Here is a 22066-nt window from a genome sequence, read left to right as displayed (position 1 = left end):
CAAAAGCGACGCTAAAAGTTGCGCGGGCAAGTCACGAGTCGATGCCGCCGCCGGGAGACGTCGACGTGGACATGACGGGCGCTGCGCCCGTGCCTAACGGACACAGCAATGGCATCGGCCTGCACGCGGCCCCATCCCCGGCCTTCCTGACGCCCGATGAGAAGCAGAAGATGCTTGAAGAGCGCAGTCGCCGCTGGAACAAGATGAACGCCAAGCGCTACGGCGAGAAGCGCAAGTTCGGCTTCGTGGAGAGCGTCAAGGACGACATGCCGCCCGAACATGTACGCAAGATCATCAAAGACCATGGAGACATGAGCAGCAAGAAGTTCCGCCACGATAAGCGCGTGTATCTTGGAGCACTGAAATACGTGCCACACGCCATTTTTAAGTTGCTGGAGAACATGCCTATGCCCTGGGAACAGGTCAAAGACGTGAAAGTACTGTACCATATCACAGGCGCCATCACCTTCGTGAACGAGATCCCGTGGGTCATCGAGCCCGTGTACATCGCCCAATGGGGCACCATGTGGATCATGATGCGTCGTGAGAAACGTGACCGTCGCCACTTCAAGCGCATGCGCTTCCCTCCTTTCGACGACGAGGAACCTCCTCTTGACTATGGCGACAATATCTTGGACATTGAGCCCGCAGAGAGCATCACCATGGAGCTGGACGAAGAGGACGACGAAGCTGTGATTGAGTGGCTGTACGACTCCAAGCCTCTTGTGGACTCCAAGTTCGTCAATGGACCGAGCTACCGCAAGTGGCGTCTGCCTGTGCCTATTATGGCAAACTTGCATCGTCTTGCAGGGCAATTGATGAGCGACTTGATCGACCCCAACTACGAGTATCTGTTTGATAAAAAGTCGTTCTTTACCGCCAAAGCGCTGAATGTGGCGATCCCCGGTGGCCCCAAGTTTGAGCCGCTGTATCGTGATCTGGACGAGGACGACGAGGACTGGAACGAGTTCAACGACATCAACAAGATCATTATCCGTCATCAGATCCGCACTGAGTACAAGGTGGCCTTCCCGTTCTTGTACAACAGTCGACCGCGATCGGTGCACATCCAGCCGTATCATACGCCTGTGTTGTGCTACATTAAGGCTGAAGATCCCGATCTCCCGGCGTTCTACTTTGACCCCATTGTGAACCCGATCTCGCACTTCCGAGTGAATCGATCGGACAAGGACAAGACAATTGACGAGGAAGAAGACGATGAAGACGACGAATTCCAGTTGCCCATGGGATTCGACCCACTGCTGACGGACGAACCGCTGTACACGCCAGAGACAGCGAACGGTATCGCTTTGTACTGGGCTCCAAGACCGTTTAACCTGCGTACAGGTCGTACCCGACGTGCTATCGACGTGCCGCTGGTGAACAAGTGGTTCCAGGAGCACTGTCCTCAAGGTCAGCCCGTCAAGGTGCGTGTCAGCTACCAGAAACTGCTGAAGTGCTGGGTGTTGAACTCGCTACATCATCGCCCTCCCAAGGCGCTGAATAAACGCTACCTGTTCAAGTCATTGAAGTCGACAAAGTTCTTTCAGAGCACCGAGTTGGACTGGGTCGAAGCGGGCTTGCAAGTGTGTCGTCAAGGTTACAATATGCTGAACCTGTTGATTCACCGCAAGAATTTGAACTATCTCCACTTGGATTACAACTTCAATCTCAAGCCGATCAAGACGCTGACGACCAAGGAGCGGAAAAAGTCGCGATTCGGTAATGCCTTCCACTTGACGCGAGAGATTCTGCGTCTCACGAAGCTGATTGTGGATGCACACGTCCAATATCGCTTGGGCAACGTGGACGCCTTCCAGCTTGCCGATGGCTTGCAGTATATTTTCGCCCACGTTGGTCAACTGACGGGTATGTACAGATACAAGTACCGTCTTATGCGTCAAGTGCGCATGTGCAAGGACTTGAAGCACTTGATCTACTATCGATTCAACACTGGACCGGTGGGTAAGGGCCCTGGATGTGGCTTCTGGGCTCCTGGCTGGCGCGTGTGGCTATTCTTCTTGCGAGGTATTGTGCCGCTGCTTGAGCGATGGCTCGGAAACTTGTTGGCGCGTCAATTTGAAGGTCGTCACTCCAAGGGCATCGCGAAGACGGTCACGAAGCAGCGAGTGGAGAGTCACTTCGATCTCGAGCTGCGTGCAGCCGTGATGCACGACATCTTGGATATGATGCCCGAAGGTGTGAAGGTGAACAAGTCCCGGACAGTCATGTCACATCTCAGTGAAGCTTGGCGTTGGTACGTATCCGTTTCATCTGTAATCTTCACGTATATTTCTTGTGTTTTCTAATGATTTACTGCTATTTTGTGTGATTAGTTGGAAGGCGAACATCCCATGGAAGGTGCCGGGCTTACCTGCTCCCATTGAGAACATGATTCTTCGGTATGTGAAGTCCAAGGCAGATTGGTGGACCAATGTGGCGCACTACAATCGTGAGCGTATCAAACGCGGTGCTACTGTCGACAAGACGGTCTGTAAGAAGAACCTGGGTCGTCTGACGCGACTGTGGCTGAAGGCGGAACAAGAGCGTCAGCACAACTACCTCAAGGATGGTCCCTATGTGTCGGCGGAGGAAGCTGTCGCAGTGTACACGACCACTGTCCATTGGCTGGAAAGCCGCAAGTTTGCTCCCATTCCGTTCCCGCCGTTGTCGTACAAGCATGACACCAAGCTTCTCATTCTCGCACTGGAACGACTGAAGGAGATGTATACTGTGAACAACAGGTTGAACCAGACTCAGCGTGAAGAACTTGGTCTGATTGAACAAGCGTACGACAATCCTCACGAGGCCTTGTCGCGTATCAAGCGTCACATGCTGACGCAGCGTGCGTTCAAGGAATTGCAAATCGAGTTCATGGATCTGTACAGCTACTTGGTCCCTGTGTACCACATTGAACCGCTGGAGAAGATCACAGACGCATATCTGGACCAGTATTTGTGGTATGAAGCTGATAAACGCCACTTGTTCCCGTGCTGGATCAAGCCGAGCGACTCGGAACCACCGCCGCTGCTTGTGTACAAGTGGTGCCAGGGTGTGAACAACCTGCACAAGGTCTGGGACACGTCTGAAGAGGAATGTGTGGTGATGCTGGAGTCCAAGCTCGAGAAGGTGTACGAGAAGATCGACCTGACGTTGCTAAACCGACTGTTGCGCTTGATCTTGGACCACAACATCGCCGACTACATGACTGCGAAGAACAATATTGTGATCGCGTACAAGGATATGATGCACACGAACTCGTACGGTCTCATTCGTGGACTGCAGTTCGGGTCTTTTATCTTCCAGTACTACGGTCTGATTCTGGATCTGCTGTTGCTGGGGTTGACGCGAGCGACAGAGATCGCCGGGCCGCCCGAGCTTCCGAACGAATATCTATCGTTTAAGGACACGGCCACGGAGACTCGACACCCGATTCGCTTATACACGCGCTACGTTGACAAGATCTACGTGCTGTTTCGGTTCGACGCGGATGATTCTCGTGACTTAATCCAGCGATATTTGACGGAACATCCGGACCCGAACAACGAGAACGTCGTGGGCTACAACAACAAGAAGTGCTGGCCTCGTGATGCTCGTATGAGGCTGATGAAACACGACGTGAACCTCGGGAGAGCCACGTTCTGGGATATGAAGAACCGCCTACCACGATCGATGACGACGTTCGACTGGGACAACAGCTTCGTGTCTGTGTACTCGAAAGACAACCCGAACTTGCTGTTCAACATGTGTGGGTTCGAGGCGCGTATTCTGCCCAAGATTCGTGCTGTGGATGCCGAGTTCACACACAAGGATGGCGTGTGGATCCTGCAAAACGAGACCACCAAGGAGCGTACTGCGCAGGCTTATCTACGCGTCGATGACGAGTCTCTGCACGCGTTCGAGAACCGTATCCGACAGATTTTGATGTCTTCTGGTAGTACGACGTTCACAAAGGTGGCGAACAAGTGGAACTCTGCACTGATCGGTCTGATGACGTACTACCGCGAGTCTGTGGTTCAGACGCAGCAGCTGCTTGACCTCCTTGTGAAGTGCGAGAACAAGATCCAGACGCGTATCAAGATCGGTTTGAACTCCAAGATGCCGTCTCGATTCCCGCCTGTAGTGTTCTACACGCCCAAGGAGCTAGGCGGTCTGGGAATGCTGTCGATGGGTCACGTTCTGATCCCGCAATCAGATCTTCGCTACTCGAAGCAAACGGACGGTGGCGGAGTGACGCATTTCCGTTCGGGTATGTCCCACGAAGAAGACCAGTTGATCCCGAACTTATTCCGATACTTACAGCCGTGGGAGTCTGAGTTTATTGACTCGCAGCGTGTGTGGGCTGAATACGCCTTGAAGCGACAGGAAGCCAACGCGCAGAACCGCCGCTTGACTCTAGAGGACCTTGAAGATTCATGGGATCGTGGTATTCCTCGTATCAACACGTTGTTCCAGAAAGATCGCCACACTTTGGCGTACGACAAGGGTTGGCGTGTGCGTACACACTTCAATCGGTATCAGGTGCCACGCCACAACCCGTTCTGGTGGACGCATCAACGACATGACGGCAAGTTGTGGAACCTTAACAACTACCGAACGGATATGATTCAAGCTCTGGGTGGCGTTGAAGGTATTCTGGAACACACGCTCTTCAAGGGCACGTACTTCCCCACCTGGGAAGGACTGTTCTGGGAGAAGGCTTCTGGTTTCGAAGAGAGTATGAAGTACAAGAAGCTGACGAATGCGCAGCGATCCGGTCTGAACCAGATCCCCAATCGTCGATTCACGCTGTGGTGGTCGCCGACGATCAACCGCGCCAATGTGTATGTTGGTTTCCAAGTGCAGTTGGATCTGACGGGTATCTTCATGCACGGCAAGATCCCGACGCTCAAGATCTCCCTCATCCAGATCTTCCGCGCTCACTTGTGGCAGAAGATTCACGAGTCTCTCGTCATGGATTTAGGTTCGTTAGTGTGTGGCTATTGTGATGTCTTATTGTGGTTCAGGATGCTAATTTTGTTATTTGTGGTGTTTGTTGTTGCTGTGCAGTTCAAGGTGCGCTGAAGATACACCAAGCATTGCTATTCCTCGCTTCATAGTGCTAACATTAATTTGTTGTATTGTTTTTCAGTGTTTGACCAGGAGCTGGATGCATTGGAGATTGAGAACGTGCAGAAGGAGACAATCCACCCGCGTAAATCATACAAGATGAACTCTTCATGCGCGGATGTTCTTCTTTTCGCGGCGTACAAGTGGCAGATGGGACGCCCGACGTTACTGCACGACACAAAGGACAGCTACGATGGCTCAACGAGCACAAAGTACTGGATCGATGTGCAGCTTCGCTGGGGCGACTTCGACTCGCACGACATCGAGCGATATGCGCGTGCCAAGTTCCTGGATTACACGACAGACAACATGACGATCTATCCGTCACCGACAGGTGTGCTGCTTGCCGTGGACCTCGCCTATAACTTGTACAGTGGCTACGGAAACTGGTTCCCAGGCTGCAAGCCGCTAATGCAGCAAGCGATGGCCAAAATCATGAAGGCGAACCCTGCTCTGTATGTGCTGCGCGAGCGTATCCGTAAGGGCCTGCAGCTCTACTCGTCCGAGCCGACAGAGCCGTATCTATCCAGTCAGAACTACGGCGAGCTGTTCTCCAATCAGATCATTTGGTTTGTTGATGACACGAACGTGTACCGAGTGACGATCCACAAGACGTTCGAAGGTAACCTGACGACCAAGCCCATCAACGGTGCCATTTTCATCTTCAACCCACGTACTGGCCAGTTGTTCCTCAAGATTATCCACACCTCAGTGTGGGCAGGACAGAAACGTTTGGGTCAACTGGCCAAGTGGAAGACTGCCGAGGAAGTAGCCGCCTTGATTCGCTCGCTGCCTGTTGAAGAGCAGCCCAAGCAGATCATTGTGACACGCAAGGGAATGCTGGATCCACTGGAAGTGCATCTACTGGACTTCCCGAACATTGTCATCAAGGGCAGCGAGCTCCAGCTGCCGTTCCAGGCGTGTTTGAAGGTCGAGAAGTTCGGCGATTTGATTCTCAAGGCGACGGAGCCGCAGATGGTGCTGTTCAACATCTACGACGACTGGCTGAACACGATCACGTCGTACACGGCGTTCTCTCGTCTGATCCTGATCTTGCGTGCGCTACACGTGAGCAACGACCGCACCAAGATCATCTTGCGGCCAGATGGCGAGACGACGACGCAGCCGCACCACATCTGGCCGTCGTTGACGGATGAGCAATGGCTGAAGGTGGAAGTGCAGCTGAAGGACTTGATCCTGGGCGACTATGGCAAGAAGAACAACGTGAACGTTGCGTCTCTCACGCAGTCTGAGATCCGTGATATCATCTTGGGTATGGAGATTTCAGCGCCGTCACTGCAACGTCAGCAGGTCGCGGAGATCGAACAACAAGCGCGTGAACAGAGCCAACTGACGTCCGTGACGACCAAGACGGTCAACAAACATGGTGACGAGATGGTAGTCACCACCACCAGTCAGTACGAACAGCACTCGTTCGCGTCCAAGACAGACTGGCGTGTGCGTGCCATCTCAGCGACGAACCTGCACTTGCGTACCAACCACATTTACGTGTCGTCAGATGATATCAAGGAGACGGGCTTCACGTATGTGCTGCCCAAGAACGTGCTCAACAAGTTCATCACTGTGTCGGATCTGCGTACACAGATCTGCGGTCTCATGTACGGCGTTAGTCCACCGGATAACCCGCAGGTGAAGGAGATCCGCTGTATTGTGATGCCACCACAGCTCGGTACGCATCAGAGCGTGACGATCCCGCTGCACATGCCTGACCACGAGTATCTGGAAGGTATGGAGGCGCTTGGTTGGCTTCACACGCAGCCCAATGAGCTGCCGAGCTTACCACCTCAAGACGTGACGTTCCACTCCAAGATCATGTCGGAGAACACGTCGTGGGATGGCGAGAAGACGATCATTATCACGTGCAGCTTCACGCCTGGTTCGTGCTCTTTAACGGCGTACAAACTGACGCCTGCGGGCTACGAGTGGGGGCGACAGAACAAGGATAGTGGCGCTAATCCAGCAGGTTTCGTCCCGACACATTACGAGAAGGTGCAAATGCTGCTGTCGGACAGATTCATGGGCTTCTACATGGTGCCAGAGGAGGACGTGTGGAACTTTAACTTTATGGGAGTCAAGCACAATACCGGGATGAAGTACGACCTGAAGCTGGGCAACCCCAAGGAATTCTACCATGAAATTCACCGTAAGACGCACTTCATGAACTTCAGCGCGCTGGAGGCGACGGAGGAAGAGACCACAGTCGACGAAGAGCAGCAGAATGTGTTCGCATAGTCTCTTGAAGGCGCTAGAAGGTCAACACCTTTCATTAGTAATAATGCCATTTCTTTGTCAGAATCTGCTTACATCTTTCATAATTCAGCGAAAAATTAAAGTTTGAATGCTGATATGCTAAGTACGATTTCATCTCCACCCCCCGTGATCCAATAAGAAAAAAAGCTTCGAGTGCGTACTCGTCCGCCCCCTTGCTTCCGTCGTCGCTGTGCAATATTGTACATCTAACACGCAGCAGAAGCGATACAAGGTACGTCTTGCTTCTCTCTAATTCATCGTCTGCGAGCTTTAATGCAGCTCTGTGGACCTCGCAATTAACCATTGAACATTGCCAATGATTTCAGGAACCGAGCCGAGCATCGACATAATACGAGCAATACAAGTGTAGTTTATTGACTGCAACAGCTAGACGCATGTCGGGAGACGCGCGTGCAAAGGACAACAAGTCCTCGCTTAGCCACCGCGCTCAGCAGAAGTTCAAGTGAGGTTTCACTGTCACAATAACACCATTTTAGCCATAATACTGACGAATTGTACCTTTTTACAGCGCCGGCAAGTACGAAGAAGCCGTCGATGCTTTGGAAAAGCTCGTAGAGGAGATCGACCCTCGTCAGGACCTCAAAGTGCGTCACAACGTGGCACTAGCTCGCTTCGCCGCTGGTCTAGACACACCCGACAAGCTGCAACAAGCGCTACGCCAAAACCTTCGTACGCAGCTACAAGAGCACGATAAGAACAGCAAACCAGCCTCAGCTGCAACCGATGGAGAGTCTGAGGGCACGGAAGACAGCGGCTCCTTCTCCATTGAGAGGGAGACAGCTTACCTCCGCTACAACTACGCAGCGTCACTGTTCCTGACCAAGCAGTACGCACAAGCCAGCTCTGTTCTGGAAGCTGTGATGCGCAATGTGGACCCTATCGATGAAAATGTAGCCATGCACGCCAGTTTCCTGTACCTGGACGTCATTTTACACAGTAGCAGAGGCTGCGTGAGCACAGAGAGGGAACGAGCCGCGACTATCAAGAAAGCTCAAAGCATTTTGGCGTTTTTGGAGAAGCCTCACCGGTTTAATACCGTCCAGGAAGTGGCCGAGCATCTGGTACTGCGAGATGCTAATGGGAATGTGGTGGAGACGGAGACGCAGAAGAAAAATCGATGGGATGTGACGGAGTTTCGCTTCCGACTGCATTTGTATCGCGCCAAGTTCATGTTGCTGCAGAGCAATCTCAAGACGGCGAAGAAGGAGGTCAAGTCGGCGCTGGAGATCTTCCAGAAGGAGATCAAGACGTACGACCGAGGGGAGGCTGCCACGTCGTCGTCTTCGCTGGCCATGGAGTCGGAGAAGACGAGCTCAGCCATTGGACATCCGTGTCTGGTGGTGCAGAACTCGACGGCGCTGTTTTTGAAGGCCAATCTGGAATATTTAAAGAAGAACTACAAGAAATGTATCAAGCTTCTTGCATCGTGTACACAGGAGGCTGTGAGCGAGGTACGTCTGCTATAAGCTTGGGAAAATTATGGTGGGGAAAGGAGCAGATTGCTGACTTTGTGGGCGTTATAATTTGCAGAGTGTTTTGTTGAATAATATGGGCTGCATCCACTACCAGATGGGGCAGCGCAAGGCGGCACAGTCATACTTTGCCAGAGCACTCCAAGCGACCACCAAGGCCACCAAGATGGACGCCGTCGTCCTTGCGAGCTCGTCTCACCATGAAATCATGTACAATAATGGACTGCACTTGCTGCTTCAAGGGGAGTACGCGCTGGCCTTCCGGTGCTTCCACGAGTCGTCGAGACTGTTCTTCAACCGCCCCAAGTTGTGGCTTCGACTGGGCGAGTGCTGTACTGCGGCGTTTGCCAAGGAGCAGAAGCTGGCGGTCGTGGCAGGGAACAAGAGCGGGCTGATCCAGGGTATTGTGGGCTCTGGCTCCCATCGTCGCGTACTGCTGCCTACCAGTGTACCGTCTGCGGCGTCACAAGACATCAAACTACCGGAGAAGAACGCCAATGGCAACGGAACTCGCTCTGCGTCTACAGACGCCAACGACGCGGATGGCTCACCGACGATGAGTCTGCCGTTTGGTGCCAAGTGCTTCAAGAACGTCGTGTTGCTCTGCAATCAGCTGCTGGAGTCCGGACATGTGAATGGCAACGCCGATAGTGCTGGTGAAGGCGCAGATAGTAAAGCTCTGGACTCGGAGGCGCTCGATGTGCTGCGTCAGAAGGCACTGGTGAACCTGTCGTACGTCTACTTGTCCATGTACGAGCCTCAGTTGGCTATCACAAGTGCGAAGGAGTTGCTGGTGTTGCCCACGTGCTCCAAGGCCAACAGCTTCTTGGCGCGGTCTTACACTGCTGAAGCGCTTTGCATGTTGTCAAGAGCAGCAGAGGCGACGGAAACACTGCAGTCCGAGCGGAACTTGATCGCTATGGCTGAAGAATACGCGCGAGAGGCCAACATCCAGGTAAGAAGAACCCAGTGCTGGACGTTGCTGATGTCGTATTCTGGCGCTAACGTTTGTGTATGTTTTAACGATTTCAGTTGTCGCGTGCGAGAGCTGGTGTCCACGTGAACAACGCGACGTCGCTGCTGCTTCAAGGACGCAGCTCGGAAGCTGAAGAAAGTGTAACTCGAGCTGTGAGGGAGAACCCCAACTGCCGTGAATCTCTGGAGCTGTTAGTCTACGTGCTGTTGAAGAAAGGAGACACCAAGAAGGCAGCTCGCGTGCTGAAGGAAGCGCAGGTGGTGCAGTAACGCTGCTCACTGTACTGTAAGAAGTAGCACCCAATAGCAACCAGGGACGAGTGTTTGACAGGCATAGTAACAACATGTTTATGGGGTCACCACGTGACGGACGAAATGAAATTGTGGTCGTGGTGTTTCCGGTGCCAAAGTTCACAGCAGGAATTGGTTCTGTGTCATTTCTGGTTCCCAAGCCCCCTCTGTTTGCTGTTCTACCCTATCGAGCCGAGAGGAGATTGCTTCACCTCCTGTGTCCCTTCCCTCTCTGCTCATTTTGTGTTCTTGTGTTTGTCTGCCTACCTAGTGCGTTGCTTGCCAGCCACCGATTGTGACTGTACCCTTTTCACAATCTGAAAGCTGAGCTTCTGAGCTTCACCGCTTGGTGTCTTGCAAGTTGGCTGCTGCACATATTATACCGCTTTACGACGTGGCGTCCACCTTGCCACCACGGCGGTTGCCCGTCTTCTCGCGACGCGGAGCTTCACGTCGCTCACCCTTGGAAGGAGCTTCGTCGCCGTTACGTTCCTTTCGGTCACCACGACCGCTCTTGGGTCCATGGCCACGTCCACGGCCACGCGTGTCGTTGCTGCGGAAGCTGCCGCGCTGTCCATCCTTGCGTTCGGCACGTTCGTCCACCTGGAGCACCTTGTCGAACACCTTGAGCTCCTTCGTCTCCGCCAGAGCCGCACGCATGCTCTCCTGCTCGTAGTAGTCCACGAACGCGAAGCCACGTTGAGCCACGACACTCACCCCAGCGATGGAGCCGTAGCTCTTGAACAGCTCGCGTAGGTCGTTCTCACTGGTCTGTGCCGGCACGTCCCGGATGAACAGACTGTGCAGACGCTTGTGTTCCTTCTCCTTGCCGTTTCCAGTCTTGTTCTTAGGCGACTTCTCGGGCGCGGGAGCATTCGTAGTCGGAGTAATCGACGCAGGAGCGGGGGCAGGAGCAGCCTTGGGCGTCGACGGCTTCACAGGAGTCGAAACAGGCGCAGACGGTGTGACACTGGCTGGCTTGGAGCCCGAGAACAAGGCAGCCCACGTCTTGGGCTTCTCCGGCTCAGCTGGAGACGTCACAACGGGATCCGCCGGAGCGGGAGCGGGCGACGCAGGAGTCGGCGCCTTATCCTGCTTCTTAGGCGACTTTTCCGGCGATTTAACTGGAGATTTAACCGGCGACGGTGTCTTAACAGCAGGCGTCTCAACCTCCTTCGTCGTAGTAGTCGTAGTAGTCGTTATCTTCTTGACAGGTGACGAGGCAACTGTAGCCGTGGCTTTAACAGGCGACGCAGGAGCAGCTTCCTTCACTTCCTTGGTGGTCGTAGTCTTTATGGTCTGAACAGGCGACGCTGCTTTCTTAGGAGAAAGAGGCACAGGTGTCTCCACCTTAACAGGCGACTTGGGCGTCTCGGCCTTGCCGTTCTCCTTGTCCTTAACCTCGTCGACAGGCGACGCACCGGGAAGTTCAAGGAAGCGCAGACAATCATTCAGCACAAAGTAGCCCTTAGGCTGCACAGCCAAGAAGAAAGTCTGCACGAAAGGCTTGGGTACGGGGTCGTCACGCAACGTCATGACGCCTGTGACCAACACGAGCACACCGCCGCCAAGAGAGTTCTGGCAGTCGATGGAGCCCGCATCCAAGTCCACGCGAGCTCCAGCATAGCCGCGCTTAAGGATCTGGTCGTTGATGGCACGTTGACCCGCGATAGGCTCCTCCATGTGCGAGCCAACGCCATGGCACCACCGACTTTCAGCCTTATAGAAGCGGTGCAGACTCTGCGGCTCCTTAGCCAGGAAGTGATAGTACTGACGCATAAACGTGTTGCCCACGGTGGACGGAGACGGCGTCGGCTCGTCCTCGTGGGCGGCGGGGGCGGACGTCTCGGGCATTGGGGGCGAAATGTATGGGGAGCTACTCGTAGCGGGTTTGACGGGAGATTTCAGATTGGATCTCTCGCTGGCGGCAAATCTAACGGTCGGGCACTGCAGCGGAAGCTTACGAACGACAAGTGTAAATGTATAGAAATGATAGACGTATAATGATGTATAGACTGTGTAAAATGCTCTTGTGCTGTGCAGATGTGAGGCTGTATACATGTAGTAGCTCTATTATGCAGTTCTTTGTAGCCATAAAGCCAAGTTGAAGTGCTATTTTGCGGGTCACTTGAGCGCAAAGACGAGAGGGATGATGATAGCTGCGAGGATGAGTGTGAAGAGGCAAAGGTACCAAAGATACTTCTGTCGAGCCTCGCGCTGGAGTTGACGCGCGTGCTGTAGCTCATCGACGCCCTTACCGATTTCCACTCGAACCGCTTCCACCTTGGTGGCGATCTGGTCCACGCCGTGGCCTTGCTCGCTGACTAGCGTCCCAACATGGCGAAAAAGCTCGTTGACAGCTGCAGCTTCTTGAGCAATCTCGCCAGCTTCAAGAACTTCTTCTTTCGCAGTCTGTATCTCCTGCGCAGAGATCGCGACAGACCCGTTGCCAGCCATGAAGTCGGCGTCGCACAACGCCTCTCGACGGGCAGCTGCTTGGCGTTGAGCACTCTGTAGATCCTGCATGACATTGACGAAAGCTCGCTGTACATCACGGAAGCCGCTGGTTTCTGCTTTATCGCGCTTGTGTTCACGTAGGAACGTGGCGAGAGCTTGGTACGTCCCAGTGGCTTCATCGAGCTGTGGCACCACACCTGTTATGTAGTCTTGCTCGGTCTTCAGTGTCGGACTCAATGCTGCTTCACCGATGTTAGAGGTGAGTGTGCGTAGTTTATCTAACAAGGTGCTAGCATCTTCAAGCGTCGAGATCTCTGGCACAGGACCGCTGTCTGCCATCATGCTTGGCTATAAGACCAAGAGAGCGCAGAGTATAGTTGAGAGTTTCATCATTTATCAAAAGTAGGTGTTCTTATCTAGGAACTTTCCTACGAATAGCAAAGAATCGATCAGCTTACTCCCAGAAATACCTCTCGAATCAACTATTTCTAATGAACCAAAAATAGTGATGACGTCTATTATTCAGCTGAAATGGATCCGTTTCGCTCGGACGCTGTTAATTTTGGACCAGAATCGACGATATGCTGGCTGGAGTGTGCACATGCTCAGCTTTCCTTCTAACGACCAACGACCAACAGCGAAGTGTTATTGTTCTACGATACGTCAAAGCGCCACGCCAAGTCGATAAAAATGCCTGGACCAACACTTTTGACTCCTAGTGGCGTTGATAACAATGCGAAGACAGCAAGCGAAGATGCCAGCTGTGACCAAACGCGGAAGAAAGGTTTACTCGGCAGGATCAAGAGTAAGCTGTCGAAGAATTTCGGTCCTCGGAAACAGGCCACTGTGGCTTCACCTTCACCCAAAGATTTGATAAAAACAAAGCCTGAAATACCGGATATTGTACAACAAATTGAGCAGGAAGAAACCAATGGGGAATGTGGTGACATGGAGGACACAGATTCTGGGCATCAATCTCAAAATGATGAGGTGGATGAAACTGATTCTGTGCTTCAATTCGACACTCCAGTGCCTAGCTTAGAGAGCGTTGCTAATGAAGCCGACAGAGATCATATTTGCACTGTGAAGCAAGGTCTCGAAGAGTACAAGCAGAAAGGCTTTGAAACACCAGAGCTGGTTGAAAATGACGATATCGATGAAGAAGATCAACAGGAGAAAGAAGAAAGGATTGCTTCTCACAACGAGACGGAGGAAGCCTTCCGAAGCGATTCCGAACAGGCTGATCGAACCACAGAACCGACACAACAGACACCCGAAGAAGATCAAGACGAGATGCTTGAGGTGTTCGATATTGGCGAAGACAACCAGCAGCTAGGTACGTCCTCTTGTGTGCCTGAAGGCAATGAAGACGAAAATTGCAATGACGAAGTGGAATACATCGCTCCAACGGAAACAATGCAGGCTGTCGATCTAATGATAATCGGGGTTACCCCAAAGGCACTACAGAATCATACTCCATGTGACGATGCATGCGAGGAAGAAGAGGAACGTCTAGATACTGAACCCGATGCAGTGGCAACACCTCGTATCAATGAACCACTAGCGTCTCCGTTAAAACGCGTACGTCCTGGACCTGGTGTTGGAATGATGCCTCCAATGGGGACGTCCAACAACTTGCCCCATCCTCCTCTTCATGAAATTCACGAAGAAGAAGAAGAAACTAAAGCTGACCAATCTTCATCACTACGGACTTTTGCTGGCCGACGTCATATTCTGATTGAAACACCAATCTTGTCTTCAGCATCAGCCCCGTACTCCCCTCAAGTTGACGAGTCTAACTCAAATACATTTGAAGTGGAGCCTCGTGTCGATGAAGAAGTCAATGAAGACATAGATACTAAGACAGTGGACACTGGCGCGTTGATCACTTATGCATTCGGTGAGCGAATCGTCAACTTGCTGGCAGCTGACCCATGGGGTGACCGACAAGATGGCTTCGATGCTATTAAACTAGTAGTGAAGAAGGTCAACGTCTCTACTGCCGACTCAGTGACACGACAACGCTTACTGTGCGCTTCACTTGCAGCTGTGCAATGTGGCGTGGAGGATCGAGTGGCCCCCGTCATGTATTGTGCCCTCGAGTGTTTTCGTGCCATTCTCAAGGAATTCGCTCGTGTCCTTCCGGACAAACGTGTTGACATTGAATCGAAAAGCGCAGCGGTTCTTAACACCCAGCTGTCAACTTTGGTGGGTGCTCTAGTCAAGAAGCTAGGAGACTCCAACAAGCGGACGCAGCGTGAAGCAACTCAAGCGTTGGTTCGCATCGCCCGTCTTCGATCATTGCGAGCACTGCCTCACTTGCTACTGCACTTGAGTGGACGAGAAGTTCCACCTCGTCGGAAGCTTGAAACACTGCGTCGTTTAATGCAAGAGTTTGGTCTTACAACCGCAGCTGATTCCTCAGCGCAACAGAAATTGACAGTGGAAGCTGTACTCGAGTTTGTGGCACCAAGTCTCAACATCGCGGAGGAGAAGACTCGCAAAGTCGCAGTTGAGATTCTCGCAGATCTCCAGACTCGAACTGGTAACTCGACAGCGTGGCATGCGCAGCTGGCTCGTGCAGGAGCAGTCAAGCCCGAAATGCTTCGTGTGATTACGCGTCGTGTTGATGAATTGCTGGCTAAGAGAGAACAGCAGCAAGCTGCCACCGCAGAGGCAGCAGCAGGCAGTGCTGCGATAAACCAGGCAGAGCAGCACATCGATGACGAAGCTGCGTTCCCTCCAGCTGAACTCGTCGATGTGCCTCAGGAAGACGCTCAGTCTAGCATTAAACTACTTGAGACCTCGCTATTAACTGCGCAGAATATCGTAGGCCCTGTGTGCTGGCGAAAGCTGACAAGCAAGACGTGGAGTGACAGAAAGGAGGCCTTACTCGACGTCGAGAAAGCTATGATGGAAGCCAAGTCGGACCTACGCGACACTCGACCGACATTTGGGAGCTCTACTCAGTCCACGTTTGTGGCGTATAGTGCGTTATTACACCGAGCGTTAAGAGACAGCATTGCGCCTGTGGTGAACACTGCGTTGGATGCCTATGCAACACTCGTCAAGATTTACGGTCCACATATCGAATGGCGCGGGGTGGATGTCCGTGATGTCACGCTATTGACTTTACTTAGATTATTGGCAGCGATGCAGAAGCCAAACACACGGACGACTCGTGCTGCTTGTCGAGGGGTCCTCAAGCTGGCAAGGCTGCCAAACGCTCGTCACCCGCTTCGATACGTGCTCTCTTGTGTGTTCGGTGGCGAAGGCAACAGCGCGTGTGACCCACAGGTTCAGATGCACTTACTCCGTCTTCTAGTACCGGAGTTTGGCTTCCAGGCTGATGGCCTTGGAGCGTCACGTGTGCTTGATGCAGTTAGCAAGGGCTTAACACACAACAGCGTTCGAGTCCGTCGCTCGGCTGCAGATGTTGCACTGAGTGCTCAACGACTTTTAGGGCGGGAGTTCGTGTTAGCTCGACTTCAAGGTGTCAAACCCGTAACGCTGAAGGAACTTGAGAAAAGTTTCGTTGATGGCGTGCGGTCTGGGGGTGCTGAGCGTCCACAAACTGTGCATGCTACTGCTGCGGAAGGCTCAGCACCTGTAGCTATTGGAGGCTCAGGCTTACCTCCCGTGACATTCGGTGGACCTGGAGAGCTCGCATCGAGGCGGTTGCTTCACAGTGCACCGGTGGGTATTGGGCGTTTGCAATTCACACCGCTCATTGAAGAAGTATCGGCGAGTCCTCCTCGCGCGCGTGCTTCAGTTCTTAGCAATGAGGAAGAAAACCTAATGGACTCGATCCTTGGTGGAGATATTTACTAAAAAATAACAATTACAAATTACATGCACTAAATCTTCTTTCATGTATTAAACAAGTCGCATTACAAGATTGTGGGATGCGTCCAAGATTTAGGTGTGCGCCGATAATTTCCATTTTTTGATATTACGGCAAAAAATGTTCGCAATACATGTACGGCGACTCAGGCCCAAACAACTCTTTATTTTAACATTTGCCGCCTGAACATCAAGTTGTCATAGCCAAAACCAGCCAAAAATGACTGCCAAGGTCTCGTGGGTCTCCGAAAAAGCCAATTTTGTTCGTGAGACTAGCAAGTTCCGCAATTGGATCGAGCCTGACGCCGGCGCCGAGTTTCCCGCGGAGGCGAACCGATACCATCTTTACGTGTCGCTAGCGTGTCCATGGGCAAATCGCACCTTGATCACACTCTACATGAAAGGCCTGCAGGACATTATTGGCCTGTCGGTGACGCACCCCTTGTTCCAACGCACGCGTCCCGAGGACCCCGAAGACGATCATGTAGGCTGGGCCTTCGTAGACCCCACTGAAACCCCGTGGCTGCCCGGTCCGTCTGGGCTCGGACAATACTCGTCAGAAGGCGCCACATCTGATAGCGTGAACAATGCAAAGTTCGTACGTGACTTGTACGAAATGTGCTCCACGATGAAGACGCGCTACACAGTGCCAGTCCTATGAGACAGGGTCAAGAAAACCATCGTCTCGAACGAGTCCGCTGACATCATACGCATGTTCAACTCGTCGTTTGACGCCATCGCTCCGTCCAAGGCTGACCTTTACCCACCCAAGTTCCGCGACGACATTAATGCGATCAACGAGTGGATCTACGACGACATTAACAACGGCGTCTACAAGTGCGGCCTTTCCACCATTCAAGACGAATACGATCAAGCCGTGAACAAGCTGTTTGAAAGCCTAGACCGCGTGGAGGAGATCCTGTCGAAGCAGCGCATTCTGGTGGGTGACGTATTCACTGAAGCGGATGTGCGTCTGTACACGACCCTCATTCGCTTCGACGACGTCTACTTCGTGCATTTCAAGACGAACAAGAAGATGATCGCGCAGTACCCGAATTTGCTGAATGTAAGTGATGAAACAGATGTGTGTGTTGCCTTTATCGACTAAGCTGTCGCGTCATATGCTTGCTGGATTCCTTTGATAGTACACGCGCGAGATTTTTCAGCTCCTTCCGGTGGCAAATTCGGTCGACTGGGAAACTCTTGCCCGTCATATTCGGGATCATTACTATGGCTCTCACACACCTATCAACACGTTTGGCATCGTCCTCGCTGGACGGAACACGGATTACGATGTAAAGCATGATCGCGGTCGCTTTTGGAGTGCAACGTTTTCCGGCTAATCACTGAGCGAACGGAATGGGGAGGTTCAGGTTAATCCCAGAAACTGAAATGCACATACATCTGATATCCTCGCCAGCGCGCAAGCATACTACTTTCAGCCAGATCATATGAAGTAGATACATACTAACGTAGTAACATTATCAAGAATCTATAACCTATGCTTACTTGATTATCAAGAATCTATAACCTATGCCTACTTGATATCCTTTGAGAACTTAGTTTTCAGTTTCTGGGCAGAGTCTGTACTTAAGTTCCAACTGGCAAACAACCTTTATTTACAAAAATGTAAATAAACGCAAATCCTGAAAAGCGATCCGACGAGCACACAGAGTACAGAGGGACAGTGACAGACACACTACGGTGAGTTTTGGCACTTTATATCTGTTGCTGCACCTTAACTCTGTTGTAACACAACACGTTATGAATGAATAATATCAATTCTCCGACCATACTTGAATAAAATATTAGTATTAATGGCCAATCAGAAAGGATAGCCCGTATTTGGACGAATCATACATCGACTGTGCCAATATTTTGACTAATCAAAGCACGGTAGGTCAGTATAGGTCGATAAGAGGCAGCTCCGACATATGGGGTCGGAGGCCCCTCTTGTGTTATTGATATCGGCATACAAACCTCCACTCATTAGCATATTTTGCAAATAGCACGCGAGCTCCGACCCCTCCGACGCAAGATGAGTCTGAGCGACCTCGCACCGACAAACACGAAGCGCGCACGGGATGGCGCGGCACGCATGTTCAAAGCGTTTCTTGAGGAAGAAGGGGTGACATGGGAGTACCTAGAGGTGTGCATGAAGCGCGACAACGCTCCCCGCGTTTTGGAGGCCGTGGTGGACAAGTTTGGAATGCATCTCGCTTTCAAGGAAGGACTGAAGGGCAGCCTGTTGGCTAGGCACTCAGTCATGCAGTACTACCGACAGGCAAAGAACTGGTTGCTCGATCAGTTCCCACAGCATCGAGAGGCTGTCGGCAAGGTTCTCCTGAAGAAGGGTCAAGTGCTGGAGCGCTATTGCATGAAGCGAGAGTCAGGCAATTTTGTGAAGAAGGCACCTGCATGCACGAAGAAAGCACTCAAGCAGATGATGGTGTACCTCTATTCAAATGGTGTAACAGCTTCGGACTACCAAGACGCGGCGCTGCTGTGCTTGCTCTGGTTTCTGTTTGGCCGAGCCTCTAACATCTCGCTACTCCGGAAGGTGAACTTATCCATCGGTTCGGGGGGAATATTTTTCCTGAGGCTGATCCGTGTCAAGACGTCCGAAGAACAAGGTCTCTCCCTTTTTCCCGACGACGACTTCGCCACGTGTCCTCTGCTAGCTATCGCTGTGGCTCTTGCAACTCAATCGGCACCGGCGGCTGCGCTGCTAAACCACCTCCCTGAACAACAAGTGGCGACCGAAGCTTCCCTGACTCCGGCAGCACCACTGATCGATCTGATTGATAACCCAGAAGCTGTCGCTCCACTCAACTCCACCACAGATGAGAACAAGCCGCTTGACGACACTACTGGAATCCACGGCTACGTGAATCGCGTCTTGACGAGAATAATGCCTGAAGCTGGCGTTGTCCAGCGCTTGACGTCACATTCGTTTAGACGCGGTGGCGCACAACATGCGAATAGTGTTGGCATGTGTGTGCAGTGGATCTTCGACAGAGGCGCGTGGAACATGACGGCAACCAACAAGGCCTTCGCATACGTCTTCAACACCCCAGCTGAAGATCACAAGGTGGCTCGTGTTTTGAGTAATCGAGGACCAGATGACTCCGTCGCTTTGCTGTCACTTGATGTATTCGACTCTTATACCCGGCAAAGTATTCGCTTGGTCTCTTCAGCTTTATTCACGTCTTCGTCCGGAATGGAATCAGAGCAGTACAACGTTAACGCGGCTGTACACGACACTCTCATGGCTTACCTTCTGCGGCACTATCCGTCACTGAAGACTCTATCGACGTCCGGTCTTGTAATTCAGCGCTTGGAAGCTTGTGGTGAGGATAAAGGCTTCACTGTAAATCATCTGCTTGCTTGGTCGGCGTACCTCAGTAGAAACCCAAGTACTGCGGAGGACTCTAAAAGCAAATTTGCACAGGACAACCCAGACGACATCACCCAGCATCCAGTATATTTTCAGCAAACAGCATTGATTGAGCAGTTAATCCAGGTCAACAAGAAGCTTGACGCTCGGTTGACTGTAATGGAAGACATAATCGGAAACAAACACCCACGCGCGCCTACAAAATCAGAAGAAAGTGAGGACTCAAGCGAGAAGCAGTCTCCAGGAAAGCGACGCCGTACCTCTCCAGCTCTAAGCTTGAAGGATGTCTGGTTCGCGTGGTACACTCAAGAACCGCGCATGTGGAGCTTGACGGATGCTGAAAGCAAGCACACACGCTCAACAGGCAAGCAGGTCGTTGCGTTCTTGAAACTGTTCCTTTACGATGGCTTTGTCTTGGACAAGCACTCTGCTCGCTACCGCGACGATGTTCTCGAAACAGGAAGCCTTGCTGAGAAGACAATGCTGGCGTTCTTACAGCAGCACAACGTCACTGCCCGCGGAGCGCAAAGCGTCCTGAAGTCCATGCGGAAACTACACAAAGCTGGCCAACTGAATGAGCACATTGGTAAGTACCTACAACGTCAAGCTCAAGGTCTCATCATGAATCCTGCTCCTCCGCATACTTGCAACACGATCGGGTTAGTGACCATGAAGTAATAAATAAAAACACCCACCTTTCTGGTCATGTCCAGTCATATTTTGCGAAGTTTTGCGCGCTGCACTCTCTGCTGTTCACTCTTCCTTTTGTTCTCAAACCTTGACACCTCAGCCTCGGATGCCTACCAAGAAGCCAACCAAGAACGGCATTAGCTCTGCGAAAGAGTTCAAGACCCTGTGCATCGCTGTGGCCAAGTCTTGCAAGATCCGGGTTAGTGATGAAGCTATTCGTCACCTTCGACTTACCATGAACATTACCGTCGCCTCTACCAGCCTGCTTCCTGAAGCAATTCAAGTCGTCTTCACCTCGTTGGCTGAGCGCAAGATCCAGCGGGCAAAGCTTGTCGACATCCGCGAGTGGCTGGCTCCTCCTGCTGTCGACAACGACGAGGTGGACGGTGACGAAGATAGCGAAAGCGAGAAGATCCACTACGTCCGCAAGATCTTGAACTGGAAGCGCGTTAAGGGCAAAACGTACTACCTCGTCGAGTGGGAGTCAACTTGGGAGCCACGCGAGCACTTGAGCCAAAACATCGTCGCCGCGTTCGAGAAGGAGCGTCGCTTGCTTGTGCGCAAGAAGTTCTTCGAAGACGAGGCTGTGGAAGATAACACGCTCAACATCACGGAAGGATAAAACAAAACAAGATCTAGTGAGGCGCAAACGGCTTCCTATTACAAGTTTAGAAAGTGTTAATGAGTAGAGAGACTTGAACAACAATGTTAACCGCTGACAATAGAACACAAAGCTTAACCTCCTAACGGAACAGCAATGTTAACCTCCATCATCATAGCACACAGAGTTTAACGCAAGACGGCTACACAATACACACACTCGCACGCACACGCGCATACACACACAAACACGCAACAACACACTCACTAATGGCTTGCGTCTGACGGCTGAAAAATCGTGAATGACAGAAAATTTGTTTGTCGGCCACTCTTAACCACCAACTTGGTAGGAGGCCACGTGTCGGGGTAAATACGCGCAGGCGTAAAAACGGAATTTTTACTAATGCTCTTTTTAGTGGACCCCGATTTTGGGTGGCGCCCTCATTTCTCAAATTGCAGCCTGTAGTGCACAAGGCTCTGTAGCTTAAAATCATGCGTTTTTATTTTTTGCCTGTTTCTCTGCCCACAGACCGTTTCAGAGCCTGTGAGTGCGCCTATAAACGTGCCGTTTCGGCAATTTCTAGCATAGACAAATCTGCACATGGTCTTTAATTACCCTACCCACAATTACATTTTAACTTCTTTTAAGTCCGTTCTCGTCCCTCCTCTACCGTCGGAGCTCGTCGGAGCTCGGAGATTTTTTGGTATGGAGATTTGCATAAGACTATCCATTATCCGAAGGCGGCATCATTTTAATATTACGCAGTATTAATTTTTAAAATTCTAATTATGCATGTTGCTTTTAATATTTAAGGTCTAAACAGACATAGCTTCGTATTCTTAAACGAGGTAGCCCCTAAAGACGCTTCCTAAGCTGCAAGGTGCTTAGCGTACACGTAGGAATGCGTGTTTTCGAGGTTACACTAACATATGTAATACT

At 51.8% G+C, this 22066-nt stretch overlaps 5 protein-coding genes across 5 annotated transcripts; 3 read left to right on the top strand and 2 right to left on the bottom strand.

Annotated features, from left to right (window-relative positions):
* Positions 1–41: 41 nt before the first annotated feature.
* Positions 42–7425, top strand: PITG_10969 (pre-mRNA-processing-splicing factor 8; the record flags this gene model as incomplete). The annotated part of the gene is made up of 4 exons (XM_002901717.1): positions 42–59; positions 171–2257; positions 2337–4963; positions 5132–7425. 4 exons carry the CDS (start codon positions 42–44, stop codon positions 7360–7362), a joined length of 6963 nt encoding a protein of 2320 aa, XP_002901763.1.
* Positions 7426–7775: 350 nt separating this feature from the next.
* On the top strand, positions 7776–10118 carry PITG_10968 (CCR4-NOT transcription complex subunit, putative; the record flags this gene model as incomplete). The annotated part of the gene is made up of 4 exons (XM_002901716.1): positions 7776–7843; positions 7910–8852; positions 8932–9828; positions 9906–10118. 4 exons carry the CDS (start codon positions 7776–7778, stop codon positions 10116–10118), a joined length of 2121 nt encoding a protein of 706 aa, XP_002901762.1.
* On the bottom strand, positions 9995–12037 carry PITG_10967 (ras GTPase-activating protein-binding protein, putative; the record flags this gene model as incomplete). Its single annotated transcript, XM_002901715.1, has 1 exon — positions 9995–12037. The coding sequence occupies one exon, from the start codon at positions 11991–11993 to the stop codon at positions 10527–10529; it is 1467 nt and encodes a 488-aa protein (XP_002901761.1).
* Positions 12038–12263: 226 nt separating this feature from the next.
* PITG_10966 (uncharacterized protein) lies at positions 12264–12935 on the bottom strand (the record flags this gene model as incomplete). Its single annotated transcript, XM_002901714.1, has 1 exon — positions 12264–12935. The coding sequence occupies one exon, from the start codon at positions 12933–12935 to the stop codon at positions 12264–12266; it is 672 nt and encodes a 223-aa protein (XP_002901760.1).
* Positions 12936–14012: 1077 nt separating this feature from the next.
* On the top strand, positions 14013–16427 carry PITG_10965 (uncharacterized protein; the record flags this gene model as incomplete). Its single annotated transcript, XM_002901713.1, has 3 exons — positions 14013–14042; positions 14094–14381; positions 14460–16427. The coding sequence occupies 3 exons, from the start codon at positions 14013–14015 to the stop codon at positions 16425–16427; spliced, it is 2286 nt and encodes a 761-aa protein (XP_002901759.1).
* Between the last annotated feature and the right edge of the window lie 5639 nt (positions 16428–22066).

The sequence above is a fragment of the Phytophthora infestans genome, genomic scaffold (assembly GCF_000142945.1).
Source record: "Phytophthora infestans T30-4 supercont1.19 genomic scaffold, whole genome shotgun sequence".
Classification (NCBI taxonomy): domain Eukaryota; phylum Oomycota; class Peronosporomycetes; order Peronosporales; family Peronosporaceae; genus Phytophthora; species Phytophthora infestans.
This window is presented reverse-complemented; position numbering and strand designations above follow the sequence as displayed.